The following is a 22,050-nucleotide window of genomic DNA, read 5'->3' as shown; positions in this document are numbered from 1 at the left end:
TACATTAAGGAGGAACAGTCGGCATGATGGGAGTAAGTCCCAACAAAGATTTCTTGCAACTTGGCCATATCTCCACAACATTTTTGGAATATTCATGCATATATATATAGATATAGCTCTTGGTGTTTCATGCTTAGTGTGTGTGGAAGTTTGTTTTGAGAAATAGTGTTGGATTTATTTCAGACGGGGGGGTTGTTTGTATATGTTGCACTTGCTTGTGGGTTACTATATTTCATGGGGTATTGGACCATTGATAATTAGGTGCTGATCATGGTCCTGTGTTGTGCTGGTTGAGGGCACTCTCTAGTTGAAGTCAATAAATGAATCATTAGATCTTTGGATTGTTGCGATGTATACACTGTGAGATTTGCAGGGTTGTGTGCGATAAGTTCAGCTCACAGCGATCTGACTGTGATGGGCACTAACCTTCATTGCAATCGCTGCACAATGAGGCGCTGACAACAGCAGCAACACTCCAATGTTGTCTTCTCCGTGGTTGCTCCTCCTCGTGGTCTGCGCCTCCTGATCATCCTCATTGTCTTCCGCCTCCTCCTGAGGCGGAGCTGCCCGCCCCAGTGGCAATGGCTTGGCCCCTCATGATGGTCAGGTTGTGCAGCATGCAGAGACCACGGTAAAGATGGAGACTCTATCAGGGGAGTACTGAAGGCTCCCGCCGGAGTGGTCAAGGCAGCGGAACCGCTGCTTCAGCGCCCCGATAGTTTGTTCAATGGCGTTCCTGGTGGTGGCATGGCTTTGGGTGTAGCGCTGCTCAGCAGGGGCGGTGGGGTTGCGGAGGGGGAGGGGGGGGGGGGGGTCATCAGCCAGGTGGCGAGAGCATAACCCTTGTCCCTGAGCAGCCAGCCGCAACCTACATGTGGTGGCTGGAAGAGTCGTGGTGCAGTGTGCTCCCGCAGGATGAATGCATCGTGGCTGCTGCCAGAACAGTGGGCATTTACAGCGAGAGTCATCTGCCTGTGGTCGCACACCAACTGAACATTGAGTGATAGCCCTTGCGGTTCCGAAAGACCTCCGCATTCGGATGAGGTGCCTGCAATGCCACGTGCGTACAATCAATGGTGCCCTGAGCCATGGGGCAGCTGCTATCCTGGCGACGCCACATCGGTGCTCCTCCTGTTTCTCCCTCGACATGCTAAAGTTGAGTAGTCCATGCGCCTGCTGTACAGAGCATCCGTGACCTGGCGAATGCAGCAATGCACAGCAAACTGCGAGATGTTGCAGATATTCCCTCCTGGAGCCTGGCAGGAGCCGGCAGCGAAGAAGCTCAGCGCTACTGTGACCGTCACTGCCACCGACAGCGAAGACCTGGTCCCGATGTGAGCCTCTAGGTCTGTGTGCACCAGGTGGCACAGCTCCGTGACCACCTCCTTGTGGAACCGCAGCCTTAGACACTGCTCCTCCGATATACTGATGTAAGAGAAATGCTCCCACTAAACCCTGGGAGGGTAAGGCCTCCTATCCCGACCTCTCCTCACGCCTGGCCCCACATTGCCCACATGCCGTCTCTGCAACTGGCGACTACCATTTAATCGCCACAGGCCAACGTGATGGGCCAGCGCTGCCCCCATCAAAATGTAGAAGTTACTGGTAAGTGTAACCAATCACCAGCCGCAGCAAGCCAGACCTACGCAGTCTGCTAGCAGAATACTTATCACTCACTGTGACCTGTGTGACCCTGTTGTTCATCCATTACCGCAGATAAAGGTTACACAGCCAGATAGTAAATGGGTGACCAACAGGAAGAGCAGTGCAAGGAAGGTAGTGCAGGGGTCCCCTGCGGTCATCCCCCTGCAAAACAGATACACCACTTTGGGTACTGTTAAGGGGGATGACTCATCAGGGGAAGCAGCAGCAGCCAAGTTCATGGCACTGTGGGTGGCTCTGCTGCACAGGAGGGCAGGAAAAAAAGAGTGGGAGAGCGATAGTGATAGGGGATTCGATTGTAAGGGGAATAGATAGGCGTTTCTGCGGCCGTAACTGAGACTCTAGGATGGTATGTTGCCTCCCTGGTGCAAGGATCAAGGATATCTCGGAGCGGTGCAGGACATTCTCAAAAGGGAGGGTGAACAGCCAGTTGTCGTGGTGTATATAGGTACCAACGATATACGTAAAAAACGGGATGAGGTCCTACAAGGTGAACTTAGGGAGCTAGGAGCTAAATTAAAAAGTAGGACCTCAAAAGTAGTAATCTCAGGATTGCTACCAGTGCCATGTGCTAGTCAGAGTAGGAGTCGCAGGATAGCTCAGATGAATAGGTGGCTTGAGGAGTGGTGCAGCAGGGAGGGATTCAAATTCTTGGAACATTGGAACCGGTTCTGGGGGAGGTAGGAACAGTACAAACTGGATGGAATGCACCTGGGCAGGACCGGAACCAATGTCCGAGGGGGAGTGTTGCTAGTGCTGTTGGGGAGGAGTTAAACTAACATGGCAGGGGGATGGGAACCTATGTAGGGAGACAGAGGGAAATAAAATGGAGGCAGAAGCAAAAGATAGAAAGGAGAATAGTAAAAGTGGAGGGCAGAGAAACCCAAGACAAAAAACAAAAAGGGCCACGTTACAGCAAAATTCTAAAGGGGCAAAGTGTGTTAAAAAGACAAGCCTGAAGTCTCTGTGCCTCAATGCGAGGAGTATACGCAATAAGGTGGACGAATTAACTGCGCAGACAGCAGTTAACGGATATGATGTAATTGGCATCACGGAGACATGGCTCCAGGGTGACCAAGGCTGGGAACTCAACATCCAGGGGTATTCAACATTTCGGAAGGACAGGCAGAGAGGAAAAGGAGGCGGGGTGGCATTGCTGGTTAAAGAGGAAATTAATGCAATAGTAAGGAGGTTCATTAGCCTGGATGATGCGGAATCAGTATGGGTGGAGCTACGGAATACCAAAGGGCAGAAAACGCTAGTGGGAGTTGTGTACAGACCCCTAAACAGTAGTAGTGAGGTTGGGGACAGCATCAAACAAGAAATAAGGGATGTGTGCAATAAAGGTACAGCAGTTATCATGGGCGACTTTAATCTACATATAGATAGGGCTAACCAAACTGGTAGCAATGCAGTGGAGGAGGATTTCCTGGAGTGTATTAGGGATGGTTTTCTGGACCAATATGTCGAGGAACCAACTAGAGAGCTGGCCATCCTAGACTGGGTGATGTGTAATGAGAAGGGACTAATTAGCAATCTTCTTGTGCGAGGCCCCTTGGGGAAGAGTGACCATAATATGTTAGAATTCTTTATTAAGATGGAGAGTGACACAGTTAATTCGGAAACTAGGGTCCTGAACTTAAGGAAAGGTAACTTCGACAGTGTGAGGGGTGAATTGACTAGAATAGACTGGCAGAGGATACTTAAAGGGTTGACGGTGGATAGGCAATGGCAAACATTTAAAGATCACATGGATGAACTTCAGCAATTGTACATCCCTGTCTGGAGTAAAAATAAAACAGGGAAGGTGGCTCAACCGTGGCTAACAAGGGAAATTAAGGATAATGTTAAAACCAAGGAAGAAGCAAATAAACTTGGCTCGAAAAAGCAACAAACCTGAGGATTGGGAGAAATTTAGAATTCAACAGAGGAGGACTAAGGGTTTAATTAAGAGGAGGAAAATAGAGTACGAGAGGAAGCTTGCAGGGAACATAAAGACTGACTGCAAAAGCTTCTATAAATATGTGAAGAGAAAAAGATTAGTGAAGACAAATGTAGGTCCCTTGCAGTCGGATTCAGGTGAATTTATAATGGGGAACAAAGAAATGGCAGACCAATTGAACAAATACTTCGGTTCTGTCTTCACGAAGGAAGACACAAATAACCTTCCAACTGTACTAGGGGACAGTAGGTTTAGTGAGAAGGAGGAACTGAAGGATATCCTTATTAGACGGGAAATTGTGTTAGGGAAATTGATGGGATTGAAGGCCGATAAATCCCCGGGGTCTGATAATCTGCATCCCAGAGTACTTAAGGAAGTGGCCCTAGAAATAGTGGATGCATTGGTGATCATTTTCCAACAGTCTATCGACTCTGGGTCAGTTCCTATGGACTGGAGGGTTGCTAATGTAACACCACTTTTTAAAAAAGGAAGGAGAGAGAAAACGGGTAATTATAGACTTGTTAGCCTGACATCAGTAGTGGGGAAAATGTTGGAATCAATCATTAAGGATGAAATAGCAGCGCATTTGGAAAGCAGTGACAGGATCGGTCCAAGTCAGCATGGATTTATGAATGGAAAATCATGCTTGACGAATCTTCTGGAATTTTTTGAGGATGTAACTAGCAGAGTGGACAAGGGAGAACCAGTAGATGTGGTGTATTTGGACTTTCAAAAGGCTTTTGACAAGGTCCTGCACAAGAGATTAGTGTGCAAAATCAAAGCGCATGGTATTGTGGGTAATGTACTGACGTGGATAGAGAACTGGTTGGCAGACAGGAAGCAGAGAGTCGGGATAAACGGGTCCTTTTCAGAATGGCAGGCAGTGACTAGTGAAGTGCCGCAGGGCTCAGAGCTGGGACCCCAGCTCTTCACAATATACATTAACGATTTCGATGAAGGAATTGAGTGTAATATCTCCAAGTTTGCAGACGACACTAAACTGGATGGCGGTGTGAGCTGTGAGGAGGATGCCAAGAGGCTGCAGGGTGACTTGGACAGGTTAGGTGAGTGGGCAAATGCATGGCAGATGCAGTATAATGTGGATAAATGTGAGGTTATCCATTTTGGGGGCAAAAACACGAAGGCAGAATATTATCTGAAAGGCGGCAGATTAGGAAAAGGGGAGGTGCAACGAGACCTGGGTGTCATGGTTCATCAGTCATTGAAAGTTGGCATGCAGGTACAGCAGGCAGTGAAGAAGGCAAATGCTATGTTGGCCTTCATAGCTAGGGGATTTGAGTATAGGAGCAGGGAGGTCTTACTGCAGTTGTACAGGGCCTTAGTGAGGCCTTACCTGGAATACTGTGTTCAGTTTTGGTCTCCTAATCTCAGGAAGGACGTTCTTGCTATTGAGGGAGTGCAGCGAAGGTTCACCAGACTGATTCCAGGGATGGCTGGACTGTCATATGAGGAGAGACTGGATCAACTGGGCCTTTATTCACTGAAGTTTAGAAGGATGAGAGGGGATCTCATAGAAACGTATAAGGATCTGACGGGATTGGACAGGTTAGATGCGGGAAGAATGTTCCCGATGTTAGGGAAGTCCAGAACCAGGGGACATAGTCTTAGGATAAGGGGTAGGCCATTTAGGACTGAGATGAGGAGAAACGTCTTCACTCAGAGAGTTGTTAACCTGTGGAATTCCCTGCCGCAGAGAGTTGTTGATGCCAGTTCATTGGATATATTCAAGAGGGAGTTAGATGTGGTCCTTACAGCTAAAGCGAGCAAGGGGTATGGAGAGAAAGCAGGAAAGGGATTCTGAGGGAATGATCAGCCATGGTCTTATTGAATAGCGGCGCAGGCTTGAAGGGCCAAATGGCCTACTCCTGCACTTATTTTCTACGTTTCTATGTTTCTAAACACCGGCCTGGCATTGCCCCACTCGGGTATGAACGCCGGCTTACTCTGAGTTCAGTGCTAGCCGATAAATAAGGCGCAAAAACCGAAGTTCGCATCCGGGGCACCAGCGAGGCGTTGCACGCATACTCACGTCATAATCTGCCTGCCGTTAAAGAGCGAGGCAGTAATTGTTAGCGCCGCCGCTACAAGTCAACCGAATTTCGCAGCCGGTGCTAAAATCGTCGAACCCAGGTGCCAAGCTATGAGTGGCGCGTTACCGCCACTCCGGGGCGCTAACGGTTGGTGCTAACCAACCGAATTTCGCGCGCTGAGAATATAAGGTTTGCCTAAAGACCGATCTAAAAAATAAAATGTGGCATCTCAACTGTCACATGGGAGCACGATGTTTGTGACAGGAATCTGGCAAAAGATGATTCACGATGACACGAGAAAGCTTGAAGCAAGATGTTTCGAGCTAGTTGAACAAAGAGAGCCCAAAGGAAATCAAGGAAATATCAGCCCTTCGGTCAATCTGACATCCTCGCGGAAATCGGACTTTCCAGTCACAGCAGAAGCTATAACCAGTATTAAGCTGGAGGTGAATCACAGGCTGTCATGGTCGACAATGGACAAACCAGCATCATTGTCATCGCTGAGAACAGCACTGGGTTGTTTGGTCATTTAAATCAGGAAGGCCCCAGGTTCAATTCTCGGCAATGCTGACTTGGTTGATGCCTGCCAAGGTGGGTAGAGGGCCCGGTCACTGTCCCGTGAGCCCTGGTGGAAGAGCACGTAATTTGTATGGGCAAGGATTGTAGCTCAATAATGATGGCCTCCATGGTCGAATGGCTAACACACAATGTAAAAGCTGACAGGTGAAGATTGGCTGCGGAGAGGGGTGGAAGGTGGGGATGGGGATGGGGGGGGGGGTAGCAGAAGTGGCTGCATTCACGCTATGTGAATTGAGGGTAGCTGCAGTCACACCAACAGCTGTGGCACCACTGAGGATGTGCAGGGGCCGGCCAATTGTGAGTGGAGAAAACAACAACAACGTGTATTTATATAGTGGGACTGTTATAAAATGAGTCACATAAGGAGATATTACGGCAGATGACCTAAAGCTTGGTCAAAGAGCTGTGTTTTAAGGAGCGTCTTAAAAGAGGAAAGAGAGGCAGAGAGGTTTAGGCAGGGAGTTCCAGAGCTTAGGGCCTTGTGAGCTGAAGGCACAGCCACCAATGGTTGAGCGATTAGAATCAACAGGCCTGAATTAGAGGAGCACAGATATCTCAGGGGTTTATGGGGCTGGAGGAGGTTACAGAGATGGGGACAGGTGAGGCCAAGGAGGGATTTGAAAATGAGGATGGGAATTTTAAAATTGAGGCGTTGTTTAACTGGGAGCCAATGTAGGTCAGCGAGCACAGGGGGTGATGAGTGAACCGGACTTGGTGCGAGTTAGGACACGGGCAGCCGAGTTTTGGATGGCCTCAAGTTTACAGAGGGTGGGATGAGGATTTCAGCAGCAGATGAATTGAAGCAGGGGCAGAGTTGGCCGATATTCTGGAGGTGGAAATAGGTGGTCCTACTGATGGCGTGGATATGTGGTCGGAAGCTCATCTCTGGGTCAAATATGACACTAAGGGGCTGAAATTGCCCTGTTCTGTGCCTTCCATTAGCGCCTCTGTGGGAAACTGTTTTCGCCCGGGGGAGATATTGGTGGGGGGGGGTGGCACTACTGGCTCCCGCGAAATTGCACAGGAGTTCGCGGAGGCGCGGACACAATAGCAGCGTGCCCCGAGGCCGCTGCACCTCCGCTAATGATGTCATCATCGTGCACGGAGACCCGAGTGCCCCGTGGTGACCCTATTCTGCCCCGCGATGGAGACTGCCTAGCGCCCCCCGTGAGGCCGCCACGACCGGTGCCTGTGCCAGCCTCGTGGGTCGCGAACCGGGCCGACCCCCGCTCTCGGGGTGCGAGTTAAAGGGGAGGTGCGCTGCGACGCGCGCCAGCAATTTTTTTCTTCGGCCAACTCACCGTATCGGCTGCGCTCCATCGATGTCGCATGGTCCGGTCCTCGATCGTGCAGCCCGGCAATCCATCTCGGTGCCGGGCTGCGGCCACAAGCACCATGCAGCCCTGGTGGCCCAGTGAAGGCCATCAAAGGGCCTGCAGAGTTCGCAGTGGCCCTTCCCTTTAACGGAAGGGGAGGAGCGTTGAAACACGTTAGCGCTACATGGAGAAGCTGCGTAGCGTTGCCGTTCGCGCCGCATAGCGCCCCAACAGGAAGTGGAGCGCGCGACATTGCGCACCACTTCCTGTGAGGGGTGGTAACCCGAATTCCCCCAAACGGGCCGTAACCCAATATCGCCCCCAAACAGTCTGGATCAGCCTCAGACAGTTACCAGGGTGAGGGATGGAGTTGGTGGCTAGGGAGCAGAGTTTGTGGGGGGGGCCACAGACAATGGCTTCGGTCTTTCCAATGTCTAGTTGGAGGAAATTTCTGCTCATCCAGGACAAAGAGTCAAATAATAACTCGCGAGGTATTGAGAGGTAACGGCAAGACATCAAGGAACCGGAAACATTTTGTAATCACTGTCATAGAATCATAGAATCGTCGAAAAATTACAACACAGAAGGAGGCAATTCGGCTCATCATGTCTGTGCCGATCAAAAAAGAGCTACCCAGCCTAATCCCACCTTCTAGCACTAGGTCCATAGCCTTGCAGGTTACGGCTCTTTAAGTGCACATCCAAGTACTTTTTAAATGTGATGAGGGTTTTTGTCTCGTATCACCCTGTTATCCTGTGATCCCTGCTGGGAACTGTGCATGCGTGGATCTCAGGTGAGGACGGGATTGGCCTTGGCAATGATGCCCTTCATGGCCAAACAGCTGGCCCACACTCACTGTCTGTCGCCACTATGGGGATTGGACCCTGCGGCCCGTGAATGAGGTGTGAAGACCCCTGTGCCTGAATTCCCGTTACTTGACGCAACAGATCTCTGTACAGACCTCCCCCCTGCGTTCCCCCCCCCACCCTGCTCCTGTACCCCAGTAGGAATGAATACCTTCAGGAGAAGAGGGGCAATAATGAGTGTCCCGAATTGTAGACCTGTGTTTTTGCCACTCCCCTAGTACTCTTGCCCATGCCTTGCCTGTCTGCACCTATTCAGCTCCCGTTGGGAGTGAGAGTCCGGTGGACCGTGAAACTTTACAATCTCAAGGCCCCCGAGGGTTTGAGTATCTGGCAAAGAATGCGGAGACCTGCTGCAGGCTGAGGTCTGCCACCCACCTGTCGCATTGAAGGCGTCTTTTCATCAGTCAAACACGTGAAGAATGTTCGTCTCCTGAAGCTCTTCAATTACGGGGATCAGCTGATTTCATGCTTCATCTCTTCCCAGTCCAAATATTTACTGAGACCAGAGGCTGGACGGGAGTGGTGGGACCAAGTGGTTTTGCCCAATAATTACTCGAGCACAGATAGTTAGCGAGCCTACTCAGCAGTCAGGAACAATCAATCAGTCAGGGAGGGATCAGACTGAGCAGAGATTCCAGAAGACTTTGCCCCTCTGGCACCTGCTGTAACTGCCCGGTGATTGTCCGCTTATCAGTTCATGGCTCCTTGTGCACCGCCTCTCCATCCTGGCTTCAGCCTTGCACCAAAGGCCCATTCCCAAGTGGGGCCCATCCCATCCCATCGAGGTTAGGTCATTCTCCCAACTAAGAGCCAACATCCTCCCAGCTAACACCAGCAGCGCTCCCTCAGCACTCCGCTGGACTGTCGGCCTGGACTTTGTGCTCAATTCTCTGCAGTGGGGACGTGAACCCATAATGGGGAACGGGCAGGGAAGTGGACCTGAGTCCATGATCGGATCAGCCATGATCGCATTAAATGGCGGAGCAGGCTCGAGGGGCCGTATGGCCTACTCCTGCTCCTATTTCTTATGTTCTTACAACTTTCTGACTCAGAGGCGGGAGAGCTACCCACTGAGCCACTTAACAACTACAACAACAACTTGCATTTAGAAAGCGCCTTTAACGTAGTAAACCGTCCCGAGGCGCTTCACAGAGGCGATTCTCAAACAACATTTGACACCAAGCCACGTGAGGAGATGTTAGAACAGATGGGCAAAGCCTTGGTCAAACAGGCACGTTTTAAAGGAGGAAAGAGAGATAGAGAGGCAGAGAGGTTTAGGGAGGGAGTTCCAGAGCTTGAGGCCCAGGCAACAGAAAGCACGGCCACCGATGGTGGAGCGAAAAAAATCGGGGATGCTCAAGAGGCCAGAATTGGAGGAGCGCAGAGATCTCGGGGGGTTGTGGGGCTGGAGGAGATTACAGAGATAGGGAGGGGCGAGGCCGTGGAGCGATTTGACAACAAGGAATGTGAATTTTACAATCGAGGTGTTGCCGGCCTGGGAGCTTGGGTGATGGGGACCAGAGATGGAGGATGAGATATACCTTTAAATCTGAGCAAAGGTAGGAGAGCTGACATTGGAGAGCTGAGAGTAATCACAGTGCTCCTTCCTCACAACGATACAATTAGTCCTGAGGCTGGTTTATTGTTTTAGTGCCTGAACCCTTCAGCCCCCTGTTCCCTGCTTAAATAAGCATCTGCTAATGAAGTCTTTAAGTTTCGTTATGCTGTCATTATTTTTCTTTCCTGTGAAATATCATTAGATGCAGACAAACTCCCCCCCCTCCCGCCCTCCCATTGGTGAGATTGCACAGTATGAGTAATTAAAGTGAACCACAGTGTGAGCTCTGGGCCAACTTGGCAAACTGCACGCCCGCGTCAATAACTAAATCTCCCGACACGGCAACACGGACCCTTTTACACACGGGCTGACCCCCCCACCGGCACACACACCGGCCTCAGACCCGGCACAGAGACACACCATGGGGCCACAATTGCTGCCCTCCTTAAGCTGCAAGAGTCGGTAATGGAGCGGATAGGCCTCACCGACTGGGGCAGACGGATGGGCCAACCCATCCTATATTGCCCCCGGGCCGAGAGCGGCGGGAACGGGTTTCCGCACCGCCCGTGTTGCCGCCCCGTCGGGCACGCGCCGACTCCCCACCAACCGGCGGCGACCCCTTTCCGACCCGCGCGGTAAATTGCCCCGCGGGAGCGCCGCCGCCGGTTGGTGCCACTGACAGCTTTCCCCTTGCGGGAAGCTGCGTGCCTCGGCGGCGCATACGCCCTTAAAGGGGAGGGCGCACTGCCGCGGTCGCCATCTTGTTTTAATTGTTGGCCGCCCACAGGCAGCCTAGCACCCCCTCTTGGTTACCGGGCCGCTGGCCTGGCCGAAACCCTTCCTGGTGGCCCAGTGGACCTAATTATACCCCAGGCAGAGTTTGCAGCAGCTCTCCCCTTTAACTGAAGGGGAGGGATGTTGTGACACCTCGGCTGGTTACCCAGAGCAACGGCTGCTCCACTCCAAAGGCACTTCCGCCCTTCAACATCGCCCGACCCAAAATAAACACTAAACAGGTGACTATCGGCCCAACCTCTGCCCCATGGATTGGGCTGGGACAGACGTGAGGAATCGGTGAATGCGCTTATTTTCTGGTCGGGTGGCAATTTTGGCCCCAAAGAACAGGGCCAATCAGCCCTCACTGTCAGTGTGTGGCCCACTACAGCCTGCAACTGGGACAGCAGCACTGAGCCTTAACACATTACCCATCATCCCAAGGGGGCGGGGGCGGGGGGAAAGAAGGGTTCCCCATGTCACAACTTCTTGTGTTGATGTTTAGCACGTGCTGAGGTGACTGGTGCCGCCTTGGTGTGGTGGTGTTTTTTTTCCCTCGATAACGTCGTAGGCACAGGAGGTACAGGAGATACAGGGGATACAGGAAGGGGTACAGGAAGGGGTACAGGGGAGGAGGTACAGGCGGTGCGGGAGGTACAGGGGTACAGGGGTACAGGGGGCACAGGGGGTATAGGAGGAGGTACAGGAGATACAGGAGGAGGAGGAGGTACGGAGGTACAGGAGATATAGGAGGCACAGGGGGTACAGGAGGAGGAGGAGGTACAGGAGGAGGTACAGGAGGGAGAGGAGGAGGTACGGGGGTACAGGAGGGGGTACAGGAGGAGGAGTTACGGGGGTACAGGAGGTACAGGGGGTACAGGAGGTACAGGAGATACAGGAGATACGGGCGTATGGGAGGTACAGGAGATACAGGAGATACGGGGGTACGGGAGGTACAGGGGGTACAGGAGGTACAGGGGGTACAGGAGGAGGAGGTACAGGGGGTACAGGAGGAGGAGGTACAGGAAGTACAGGGGGTACAGGAGATACAGGAGGTACGGGGGAGTACAGGAGGTACAGGGGGTGCAGGAGATACAGGAGGTACAGGGGGTACAGGGTGTGCAGGAGATACAGGAGGTATGTGGGTGCAGGAGATACAGGAGGTACAGGAGATACAGGAGGTACAGGGGGTACAGAGGGTACAGGGGGTACAGGGGGTACAGGGGGTACAGGAGGAGGAGGTACAGGAGGAGGAGGTACAGGAAGTACAGGGAGTGCAGGAGTTACAGGAGGTACGGGGGGGGTACATGAGGTACAGGAGGTACAGGGGGTACAGGAGGTACAGGGGGTGCAGGAGATACAGGGGGTACAGGAGGTACAGGGGGTGCAGGAGATACAGGAGGTACGGGGTTACAGGAGATACGGGTTGCAGGAGATACGGGGGTGCAGGAGATACAGGAGATACAGGAGGTACAGGGGGTACAGGAGGTACAAGGGGTACAGGAGATACAGGGGGTACAGGAGATACAGGGGGTATGGGGGTACAGGAGATACGGGGGTACAGGGGGTGCAGGAGGTACAGGGGCTACAAGAGGCATCTCTGCAGGCACAGAAGATGAAATGCATGCCCCCCCCACCCCAGAGACATCCCAGAACATTACATCAGCCCCTCGAACAGCTCCTGTTGGAGGCAACCCAAAGGATAACCATATCGACCAAATGGGTCGTCCATTTAAAACGGACAGGAGGAGGAATTTCTTCTCTCAGAGGGTTGGGAATCTTTGGAATTCTCTACCCCAGAGAGCTGTGGAGGCTGTGTCACTGACTATACTTAAGGCGTAGACAGATTTTTGAGCGATAAGGGAGTCAAGGCAGGGAAATGGAACTGAGGATTAGATCAGATCAGCCATGATCTTATTGAATGGCGGAGCAGGCTCGAGGGGCCAAATGGCCGAATCCTGCTCCTATTTCTTATGTTCTTATTCCCCTTATCCGCCCCCCCCCCCGCCCCCCCCCCCCCCCCCCCCCCCCGAGTCCCTCTCCATCCGATTTGCTTCCAAGAGGTCCAACAGTGGGAGATGCCGTCTCTCGGATGAGGCGTTAAACCAAGGTCCCATCTGGCCACTCAGGTGGATGAGAAAGATCCCAGGGCACTCTGCCACACTGGGGGCAATTGGAATGGAAGCTGCCCAGCGGGCAACAGTCAGCACTGAATCAGCTGGCCCTTTAAAGCCCTGACCAATTTTTAATTTCCGTTGACTATAATGAAAATCGGGCGGGCGCTCTGATCCCGTCAGTCCCCGCCGGGGGAGGGGAGGTTAAAATTACACCCACCCTGAAATAAAACAAGGAAAGCAGCAGTTGTGGGTCTCAGCTTGAGCATGTCGGAATCCAGGCAACGTGCATCAGAATTATCTTTTTATATCCATCTTTCATGTTATATTGAGTGGGTTCAAGTCCCATTCCAGGAACTTGAGCACATAAATCTCGGCTGACACTCCAGTGCAGTGCTGAGGGAGTGCTGCACTGTTGGAGGTGCTGTCTTTCGGATGAGACGTTAAACCGAGAGACGTCTGCTCTCTCAGGTGGACGTAAAAGATCCCGTGGCACTACTTCGAAGAAGAGCAGGGGAGTGACAGATTATCTGGTCATTATCACATTACTGTTTGTGGGCGTTTGCTGTGCGCAAAGTGGCTGTCGCGTTTCTTATATAACAACAGTGACTACAGTCCAAAAAAAGTACTTCATTGGCTGTAAAGCTCTTTGAGACGTCCGGTGGTCGTGAAAGGCGCCATAGAAATCCAGGACTTTCTTATAAACATGGTACATCTAGCACATATGTATATGCCTCACTTCAAGTGTCACACTCAACATTCTGCATCCTTTTTCAAAGACAAGTATAAGAAAGTAAAAAGAAAAAGAAAGACTTGCATTTATATAGCACCTTTCACGACCACTGGACGCCCCAAAGCGCTTTGCAGCCAATTAAGTACTTTTTGGAGTGTAGTTATTGTTGTAATGTGGGAAACTCAGCAGCCAATTGGCACACAGCAAGCTCCCACAAACATCAATGTGATAATGACCAGATAATCTATTTTTTTTGTTATGTTGATTGAGGGATAAATATTGGCCAGGACACCGAGGATAACTCCCCTGCTCTTCTTTGAAATAGAGCCATGGGATCTTTCACATCCACCTGAAAGGGCAGACGGGGCCTCGGTTTAACAACTCATTCGAAACACGGCACCTCCGACAGCGCAGCACTCCCTCAGCACTGCACTAGAGTGTCAGCCGAGATTTATGTGCTCAAGTTCCAAGAGTGGGACTTGAACCCACAATCTTCTAACTCAGACGAGTATGCTACCCACTGAGCTACAGCTGACAATCCAGGGACACCAAACACAGGGCCCAGGTTGTGCACAGCCTCCTAAATGCAATCTCTGTGATGTTGATCAGTGTTTACTTAGCAGCGATTAGACATTTTGGCCTTAAAGGGGTCCCGAATCACCCAGTAAAATAGTGCACTTCCCAACTCAGGGAGTTGTCATGTATCCTACATGGTTACTGCTTGTATTATAACAAGGTGTGCCACCAGAGAGAACCGCAGTGGGAGACTTGCAGGTTACCTGTACAGGTGTGCCAGGCCCAATATAAAAGGCAAGCCACCAGGTGTGATCCTCACTCTGGAATTATCAATAAAGGACTAAGGTCACTACAGTTCAAGTACAACACATTGCCTCGTGGAGTCATTATCAGAGCATCTAAAGACATAACAATTGGCGACGAGATTACGGACCTTCACGCGAAAATGGCTACCCTTGGTACGTTGCAGCTGTTTGCCGATGGAATTATTGGGACGTCTTTGTGGAGAGGCTCGACCATTTCTTCACAGCAAACGACCCGGCAGGAGACGAGCCGGCCACACTGGCTGATAAGCGCAGAGCTGTCCTGCTAACCAGTTGTGGGCCCACTGTCTATGGCCTCGTCAGGTAGAAACATAGAAACATAGAAAATAGGTGCAGGAGTAGGCCATTCGGCCCTTCTAGCCTGCACCGCCATTCAATGAGTTCATGGCTGAACATTCAACTTCAGTACCCCATTCCTGCTATAGAAACATAGAAAATAGTACTTGCTGGCACCAGCGAAGACAACGACCAAGACGCACAAGGAGCTTGTAACACTGATCCAAGAACAACTCAAGCCCAAGGAGAGCATCCTTATAGCCAGACACCGTTTTACACCCACTGACGGCCCGAAGGCCAGGAAATCGCGAAATACGCCGCAGACCTCAGGAGGCTGGCAGCACCATGTGATTTCGGCAACCACCTCAATGAAGTGCTGCGGGACATTTTTGTCATTGGAATCGGCCATGAGGGCCTTCTTCATAAGCTACTGTCGGCGGATACCACAGTCACACTGCAGGAGGCCATCTCTGTGAGCCAGGCATTCATGACCTCGACCTGTGGCTCGAGGCGGATGACTCATCCTCAGGACTCAAACCCGGCAGGTACTGTGCACAGAGTGGCGCCTTTTAGAGGCTGGACTGTAGAACGTGAACTTTCTCAGGGAAGAGAGAACAGGCCCCCGAGTCCCTTAACTCAAAGTCCACCGAGGGGGGCTAATTGAGTAGCTCCATGCTGGCGATGTGGAGGGAATCACAGGGCTCACCAGTGCTGCTTTAAAGACTATGTGTGTAAAGGCTGCAGCACAAAAGGCCACCACCAGCGAATGTGTGAGAGAAATATGACTCACTGTGCTGATGAAGAGTCTGCAGATGGCCATGAATCCAGCGCGGATCATGAAACGATAGTCAGAGAGGCAGCTCAGCCCCACAATGAGGTATATGGCATGTTTACCTGCACCACCGAGTGTTCCCCGTTGAGGATAGAAGTCGAGATAAATGGTGTTCCAGTCTTCATGGAAGTGGACACGGGAGCGAGCCAGTCAGTAATGAATCAAGAAGCCTTTGAGAGGCTATGGGTCAATCAAGCTGAACGACCCAAGTTGGTCCCGGTTCAGGCAAAGCTGCGCACCTACACCGATGAACTTATCCCAGTCGTTGGTAATGCGGATGTAAAGACTCCATGATGGCGCGGTGCACAAGTTACCTCTGTGGATTGTTGCAGGTGATGGACCAACGCTGCTCGGTAGAAGGTGGATGGAGAAGATCCATTGGAAGTGGGAGGACTTCACCCCTCCAGCGATCGAAGCCTCTGCGCTCAGAGGCAAAGCAAGCCCTCACCTGAGGGTGGACCCAGCACCAGAGAGCAGGCCAGCACAGCACCCCGAGGCACAGACCGCTCAGCACGACTGCGTGGAGATGATCCAGCTGAGACAACCCGAACGCACCTTCCAGGCTCCCGTGGCAGGACTCCGGAGGAAGAAAATCGGATCCAAAGGCGACTTCCCAGCTTCGGTGGCAGAACCCGGGGAGAAGAGGATCACCGCAGTCGACATCGTGGATGGAGGAAAGATGGCGCCCAAACCACGAGGTGAGGTGCTGAAGAAAAAGATGGCAACGGCCAGACCACGAGGTGGCACCTAACGGAGAAGAGGATTTGGGTAAAGATAGCAAGGCTCTCTTAAAGGAGGCCTGCAACCCACCACATTTAAAGAGACAGTTCCACACACTCAATCTATGTAAGAGCAACTGTGAGTTAGATGTAAAATGTGCAATTGATGATCAGAGTTGTGCACATGCAATAAGCAAAGAAAAGTCACGCGATCGCAATCGGAGCTACAGGATATTTACTATGAGTAATGAAACGTTGTGCGATGTAGGATTTCAACTGCATACAGTCAATGCAGCAGGCAGACACCCATCGGGAGCACACAGGTGCAGAGAGATACCCAGTGTAGTAACCTGCGTCCCTGGGACCAGAGTTATGCACCGTGGAGTGTGGCCACAAGCAGCCAATACATACAAGCTGCAGAGCAAGCGATCTCAGGAGGACAACGGCACCGGTATAGATACCCTGCCCCTGATCGGCTCCACCTCTCAGGCACCCGATGGCACCAACCGCCACGAGCCTGAAAGAGCAAACCGCAATAAGGCGCAGCCCCCAGACCCTATCGCCACCAAGGCTACACCCGGGAACGAAGGGTCACCCACAACGGTTCTCCCAAATGGGACTGGGACCAGCTAGGATCCCAAACCAAATAACGCCCAAGCAAGTGAGTCAGCAGTTCCCTGTGCACTGCCAGACAACTGCTCCTCAGAGAGTAGCAGCGACCCGGGGCACAAGGAACGGACAGGGAGGTCACAGGCGTCTGTGAACCTGCCCGACGCTCGGAGCAACAGCTAAGGCCCCGAGAGCAGGTAACTTGAGCCAACCGGGTTCCCACTGCCAGCACTAGGCACTGCGTCGCCATCAGACTACCTGGACACCATCCAGCAGTTCTGGTACTAGTTTGTCCTCATGCACCGGTGCTGCCACCAGTACTGATTCCAAGTATGTATCATGTATGTACCTCACCAGTCAAATGTACTTGCCTCACAACTGGACCAAAAATGTAATGATGTAAATGCAAATTTTTTTTTCTGGACTTGAATGTAATGAGCCACCGGCATAATCTATATGTGGGGGGGGAAGAGAATGGAATGGTCATGGACGCACATCAGAAACCACCAACACCACCTACTCACCCAAGATGGAAACGACCCTCCAAGGGTCAAACAGATAGAGCTAAGCCCAGAGCGCAGTCAATGCATGAAGGTGATTTGCACTAAAGGCTTGAGGGAGAGTGATGTCATGTAGCCTACATGGTTACTGCTTGTACTATTACAAGGTGTGCCACCAGAGGGCACCGCAGTGGGAGACTTGTAGGTTACCTGTACAGGTGTGTAAGGCCTAGTATAAAAGGCAGGCCACCAGGTGTGATCCTCACTCTGGAGTTATCAATAAAGGGCTAAGGTCACTACAGTTCAAGTACAACACATTGCCTCGTGGAGTCATTATCAGAGCATCTAAAGACATAACAGGAGTAATGCTCCTAGTCTTATTATCAATGGCATGGTCATTACAATGCTTGCGTTTTGCAGCATCACATCATAGGGTCAACGTTTGTCACCAGTGCCTGGGCTGTAGTCTGAGGGAACGGAATGGCCGCTCTTTATCTCATTCCCATCCCGCTAATTTCAGTGGGTCAGGCGGGGTGTATAAAGGGGGTGAAATCTGTTTGACCAGATAACCACACGGGGGTGAAGACAAAAGTCTTCCCCAGGTCCAGATGTCTTAAAACCCATTACTCGATGAGGCCGATCTAAGCTTGGTGAGATGGTGTAAAAGGGGGAATGCAAGTCGTCAGCCCCTTTTACATCACTCCTGATTTTTATTTCCATCGAGTTCAATCAACACGAAACGAAGAACTTGCATTTCTATAGCATCTTTCTCGCCTTCAGGGTATCCCAAAACGCTTTGCAACTAATGAAGTGTGGTCCCAGTTGTAATGTAGGAAACGCGGCAGACAATTTGCGCACAGCAAGCTCCCACCAACCACAACGTGATAGTGACCTGGTAATCTGTTATCGTGGTATTGGTTGAGGGATATCGACCAAGACACAGGGGAGAACTCCCCCGCTCTTCTTCGGAAAAGTCTCATGGGATCTTTTACGTCTACCTGAGACGGCAGACCTCAGTTTAACGTCTCATCCTCCCTCAGCACTGCACTGGAGTGTTCGTCTAGATTTTGTGCTCAAGTTTCTGGAGTGGGATTTGAAACCACAGCCTCTGATTCTGAGTCACAGCTGACACCTTGGTCAAAAATGCTTTCCCAGGGCAATTCAGAGGAACTGTGTGCTCTAATAGCTCTCGCGTTTCCAATTAAGATATGAGGATCTTTGTTTAATTTATGGTATCGAATATGAGTGAGGACAATATCAAGCTGAAAGTTACACTTAGAAGACTTGTCAGATCCGTGACTGGGACAAGCCATCCCAATGAGTTTGGTTCCGATTTCCCGGCTTTCAATCAACAGAAGAGCCAGGTTTGGAACAAGACAATCGGGCTGTGATCAACGCGGCAGGAGAGTTCGGCTGAATCTTGTGACTGGATTTGGATCTGGGTGGAGTTTGAGGTGGAGCTGACCCATATTGTACCTGTGTCTTCACTCGATTTTAACTCAGCATCTTGGAAAGTAACTGATGCTAAAAATCCAAGCCGAGCGTAATTCAGTCATCACTAATAACAGCAACGTCTGAAACTGGGCAGCAGCTTGATTAGGATCCAAAGTTAGCTTTGGCCCAAGCTCACAGCTCGCTGGGCTCGTTCCAGTTATATTGTTGCTATATTAAAACCGTGTGTATTTATTCAGTCTCCATTGTATCTTCCAGACATTTCCTCTTCAATCACAGCCATGTCTATCACTTAAATAATTGCACTCAATACCAGAGGCACAAGATCAACACTGTGCCTGCCAACCCACCAGGAATTGGCCCTCTATGTGACAGCACAGCGTGATGGGGATTGGGAAAATCTCTCATTCCAGTGGGTATGATTGTGCTCAGCACAGCTCCTCTCATAGTGAGCAGTGATAAATGAGGGAAATTTAACAACCGTCACCCTCTCTCAATCACTCTCGCCAAGAGTAAGTGAGGAATGTGTTTACTCTGCAATAATTCAGACAACATGTTCGGAATCAATGTCACCATTTAACTACTGAAGTACAATCGCAGAATAATTTAAACATGACCAATAGTTTCAAATGTTTTCAAATGAAGGTATGCACATAGAATAACATGGAATTTTACAGCACAGAAACCGGCTGTTCGGCCCAACAGGTTTATGTTGTTTTTTATGCTCCACGCGAGCCTTCTCCCACCTTACTTCATCATACCCTATCAGCAAATTCTTCTATTCCTTTATGAGATAATTCTACAATCCCACTTTCCAAGAGGGGAGCTGCACTCGTAGGGATCATGGGTTGGGAAGTCCGGTCGACACGTAGGCCCAACCTCCGACTCGCACTACCTGCGAGTTTGGCATCCCTGGTGGGCATGGGAGCAACCCCGAGAAATAGTCATTAAAAAATAGCACTGGTCAGTCAGTGAAAATAAGGGGACTTGACAAGTGTCCTGAGGCGTACAGCAGGAAGGACAGAGAGAGACCGAGAGCATGGGGACAGAGAGCGGGCGAAGGGACAGAGGCCCACACACGGGGACAGAGAGAGGCCCACACACGGGGAGAGTGAGAGGCCCACACACGGGGACAGAGAGAGGCCCACACACGGGGTCAGAGAGAGGCCCACACACGGGGTCAGAGAGAGGCCTAGTGCATGGGAACAGGGAGAGGCCCACACACAGGGACAGAGAGAGGCCCACACACAGGGAGAGAGAGAGGCCAAGAGCACGGGGACAGAGAGAGATCCACACACGGGGACAGAGAGAGGCCTAGAGCACGGGGACAGAGAGAGACCCACACACGGGAACAGAGAGAGGCCTAGAGCACGGGGACAGTGAGAGGCCTAGAGCACGGGGACAGAGGGAGGCCTAGAGCATGGAGACAGAGTGAGGCCCCGGGTTCAGAGAGAGGCCCACACACGCGGACAGAGAGAGGCCTAGCGCACGGGGACAGAGAGAGGCCTAGAACACGGGAACAGAGAGAGGCCTAGAACATGGGGGCAGAGAGAGGCCTAGTGCATGGGGGCAGAGAGAGGCCTAGAACACGGGGACAGAGAGAGGCCTAGAACATGGGGACAGAGAGAGGTCTAGAACACGGGGACAGAGAGAGGTCTAGAACACGGGGACAGAGAGAGGCCTAGAACACGGGAACAGAGAGAGGTCTAGAACACGGGGACAGAGAGAGGCCTAGAACACGGGGACAGAGAGAGGTCTAGAACACGGGGACAGAGAGAGGCCCATACACGGGGACAGTGAGAGGCCTAGAGCATGGGGACAGAGAGAGGCCTAGCGCACGGGGACAGAGAGAGGCCTAATGCACGGGGACAGAGAGAGGCCTAGAGCACAGGGACAGAGAGAGGCCTAGCGCACGGGGATAGAGAGAGGCCTAGAACACGGGGACAGAGAGAGGCCCACACACGGGGATGGTGAGAGGCCTAGAACATGGGGACAGAGAGAGGCCTAGAACACAGGGACAGAGAGAGGCCTAGCGCATGGGGACAGAGAAAGGCCCACACACGGGGACCGAGAGAGGCCCACACACGGGGACAGAGAGAGGCCCACACACGGGGACAGAGAGAGGCCCACACACGGGGACAGAGAGAGGCCCACACACGGGGACAGAGAGAGGCCTAGAGCACGGGGACAGAGAGAGGCCTAGAGCAGGAGAATAGTAAGAGGCATACAGCAGGAGAACAGAGAGAGGCTGTAGGAGGAGGGAACTGGACAAGCTCAGTTAATATATAAGCAACGTTTATATAAAAGGTTCCTCATGTCAGAACAAGTTACTGTGTGAAGAGGAGAAAATGGACATTGAGCAGGAGGGATGGAATCAGAGGGCGGGGCCTAAAGTGCAATAAATAGTCTTTGGGAAAGCTTTCAAAAGAAGAAAGGGAGGAAGTGAGACGGAGGGAGCTGCACAGGGCAGCATCAGTGTGGCTGAAAGAGCAGACACCAATGTGGAGCATTGAGAACAGGGAACACAGAGCAGACCAGCGTCAGGGTGAAGGGTACGAGGGAGAACACTGGACTAAAGGGGCACTAAACGTTCGAAGGTATGGGCAGGGATTTAGAGATTGATACCGAGTGTCAGCGGGCCTGATGAGGACCAGGGCGATGGGGTGTCGAGTGGGTACGAATGCAGACAGGGGCGATTTATGGAGCATGGAAGCAGGGGAAAGCTGTTAGGACAGCACGAGGGGCAGCATAACATGGCAGCAGAGGGGGGGGGAATGGAGCTGGCCATCGCGATGATGGAGTATGAAGGTGCTTGGTGGGATTTCTGTGGCCGGGAGGGATTCTGGCTTGTGGGCAAGAGTGGGCGGCACAGCCCCTGACACATCCCCAGAAACTCACCACTCAGCCCCGTCAGTCGACAGCTCTGCAATACTCACCAATACAGGTGCGCCCATCAGTGTGCAGCCGGAAGCCTGATTTACACTCGCAGTAATGCGATTCCTGGGTGTTTACACACTTGTGCTGACAACCTCCATTGTGGACCTGGCACTCATCCACATCTGCAGAGATCAGAGGGAAGAGAACATTAATCATAAGTCAATAGAAGACGGGCTGGTCATTGTGCGCAGCATAGAATGCCTTGAATACTGGACAGGGCAAGGTTGATAAGAGCATGTTCCCAGCCAGACCTGTACCAGTGCCAGACCTGTACCAGCACCAAATCAGTTA

At 51.7% G+C, this 22,050-nt stretch overlaps 1 protein-coding gene across 4 annotated transcripts in view; it reads right to left on the bottom strand.

Annotated features, from left to right (window-relative positions):
* Positions 1-22,050, bottom strand: part of LOC139228935 (multiple epidermal growth factor-like domains protein 6) — a 487,750-nt gene that overhangs the window by 144,961 nt on the left and 320,739 nt on the right. For all 4 annotated transcript variants that reach the window (XM_070860470.1, XM_070860472.1, XM_070860471.1 and 1 more), the window contains one exon: positions 21,759-21,881. In XM_070860470.1, the coding sequence (XP_070716571.1) occupies positions 21,759-21,881 (123 nt within the window). The remainder of the gene's footprint in view (positions 1-21,758; positions 21,882-22,050) is intronic.

This window comes from Pristiophorus japonicus, chromosome 18 (genome assembly GCF_044704955.1).
Source record: "Pristiophorus japonicus isolate sPriJap1 chromosome 18, sPriJap1.hap1, whole genome shotgun sequence".
NCBI classification, from domain to species: domain Eukaryota; kingdom Metazoa; phylum Chordata; class Chondrichthyes; family Pristiophoridae; genus Pristiophorus; species Pristiophorus japonicus.
Note: the sequence above shows the minus strand (reverse complement) of the source record. Positions and strands in the feature narration are given on the sequence as shown.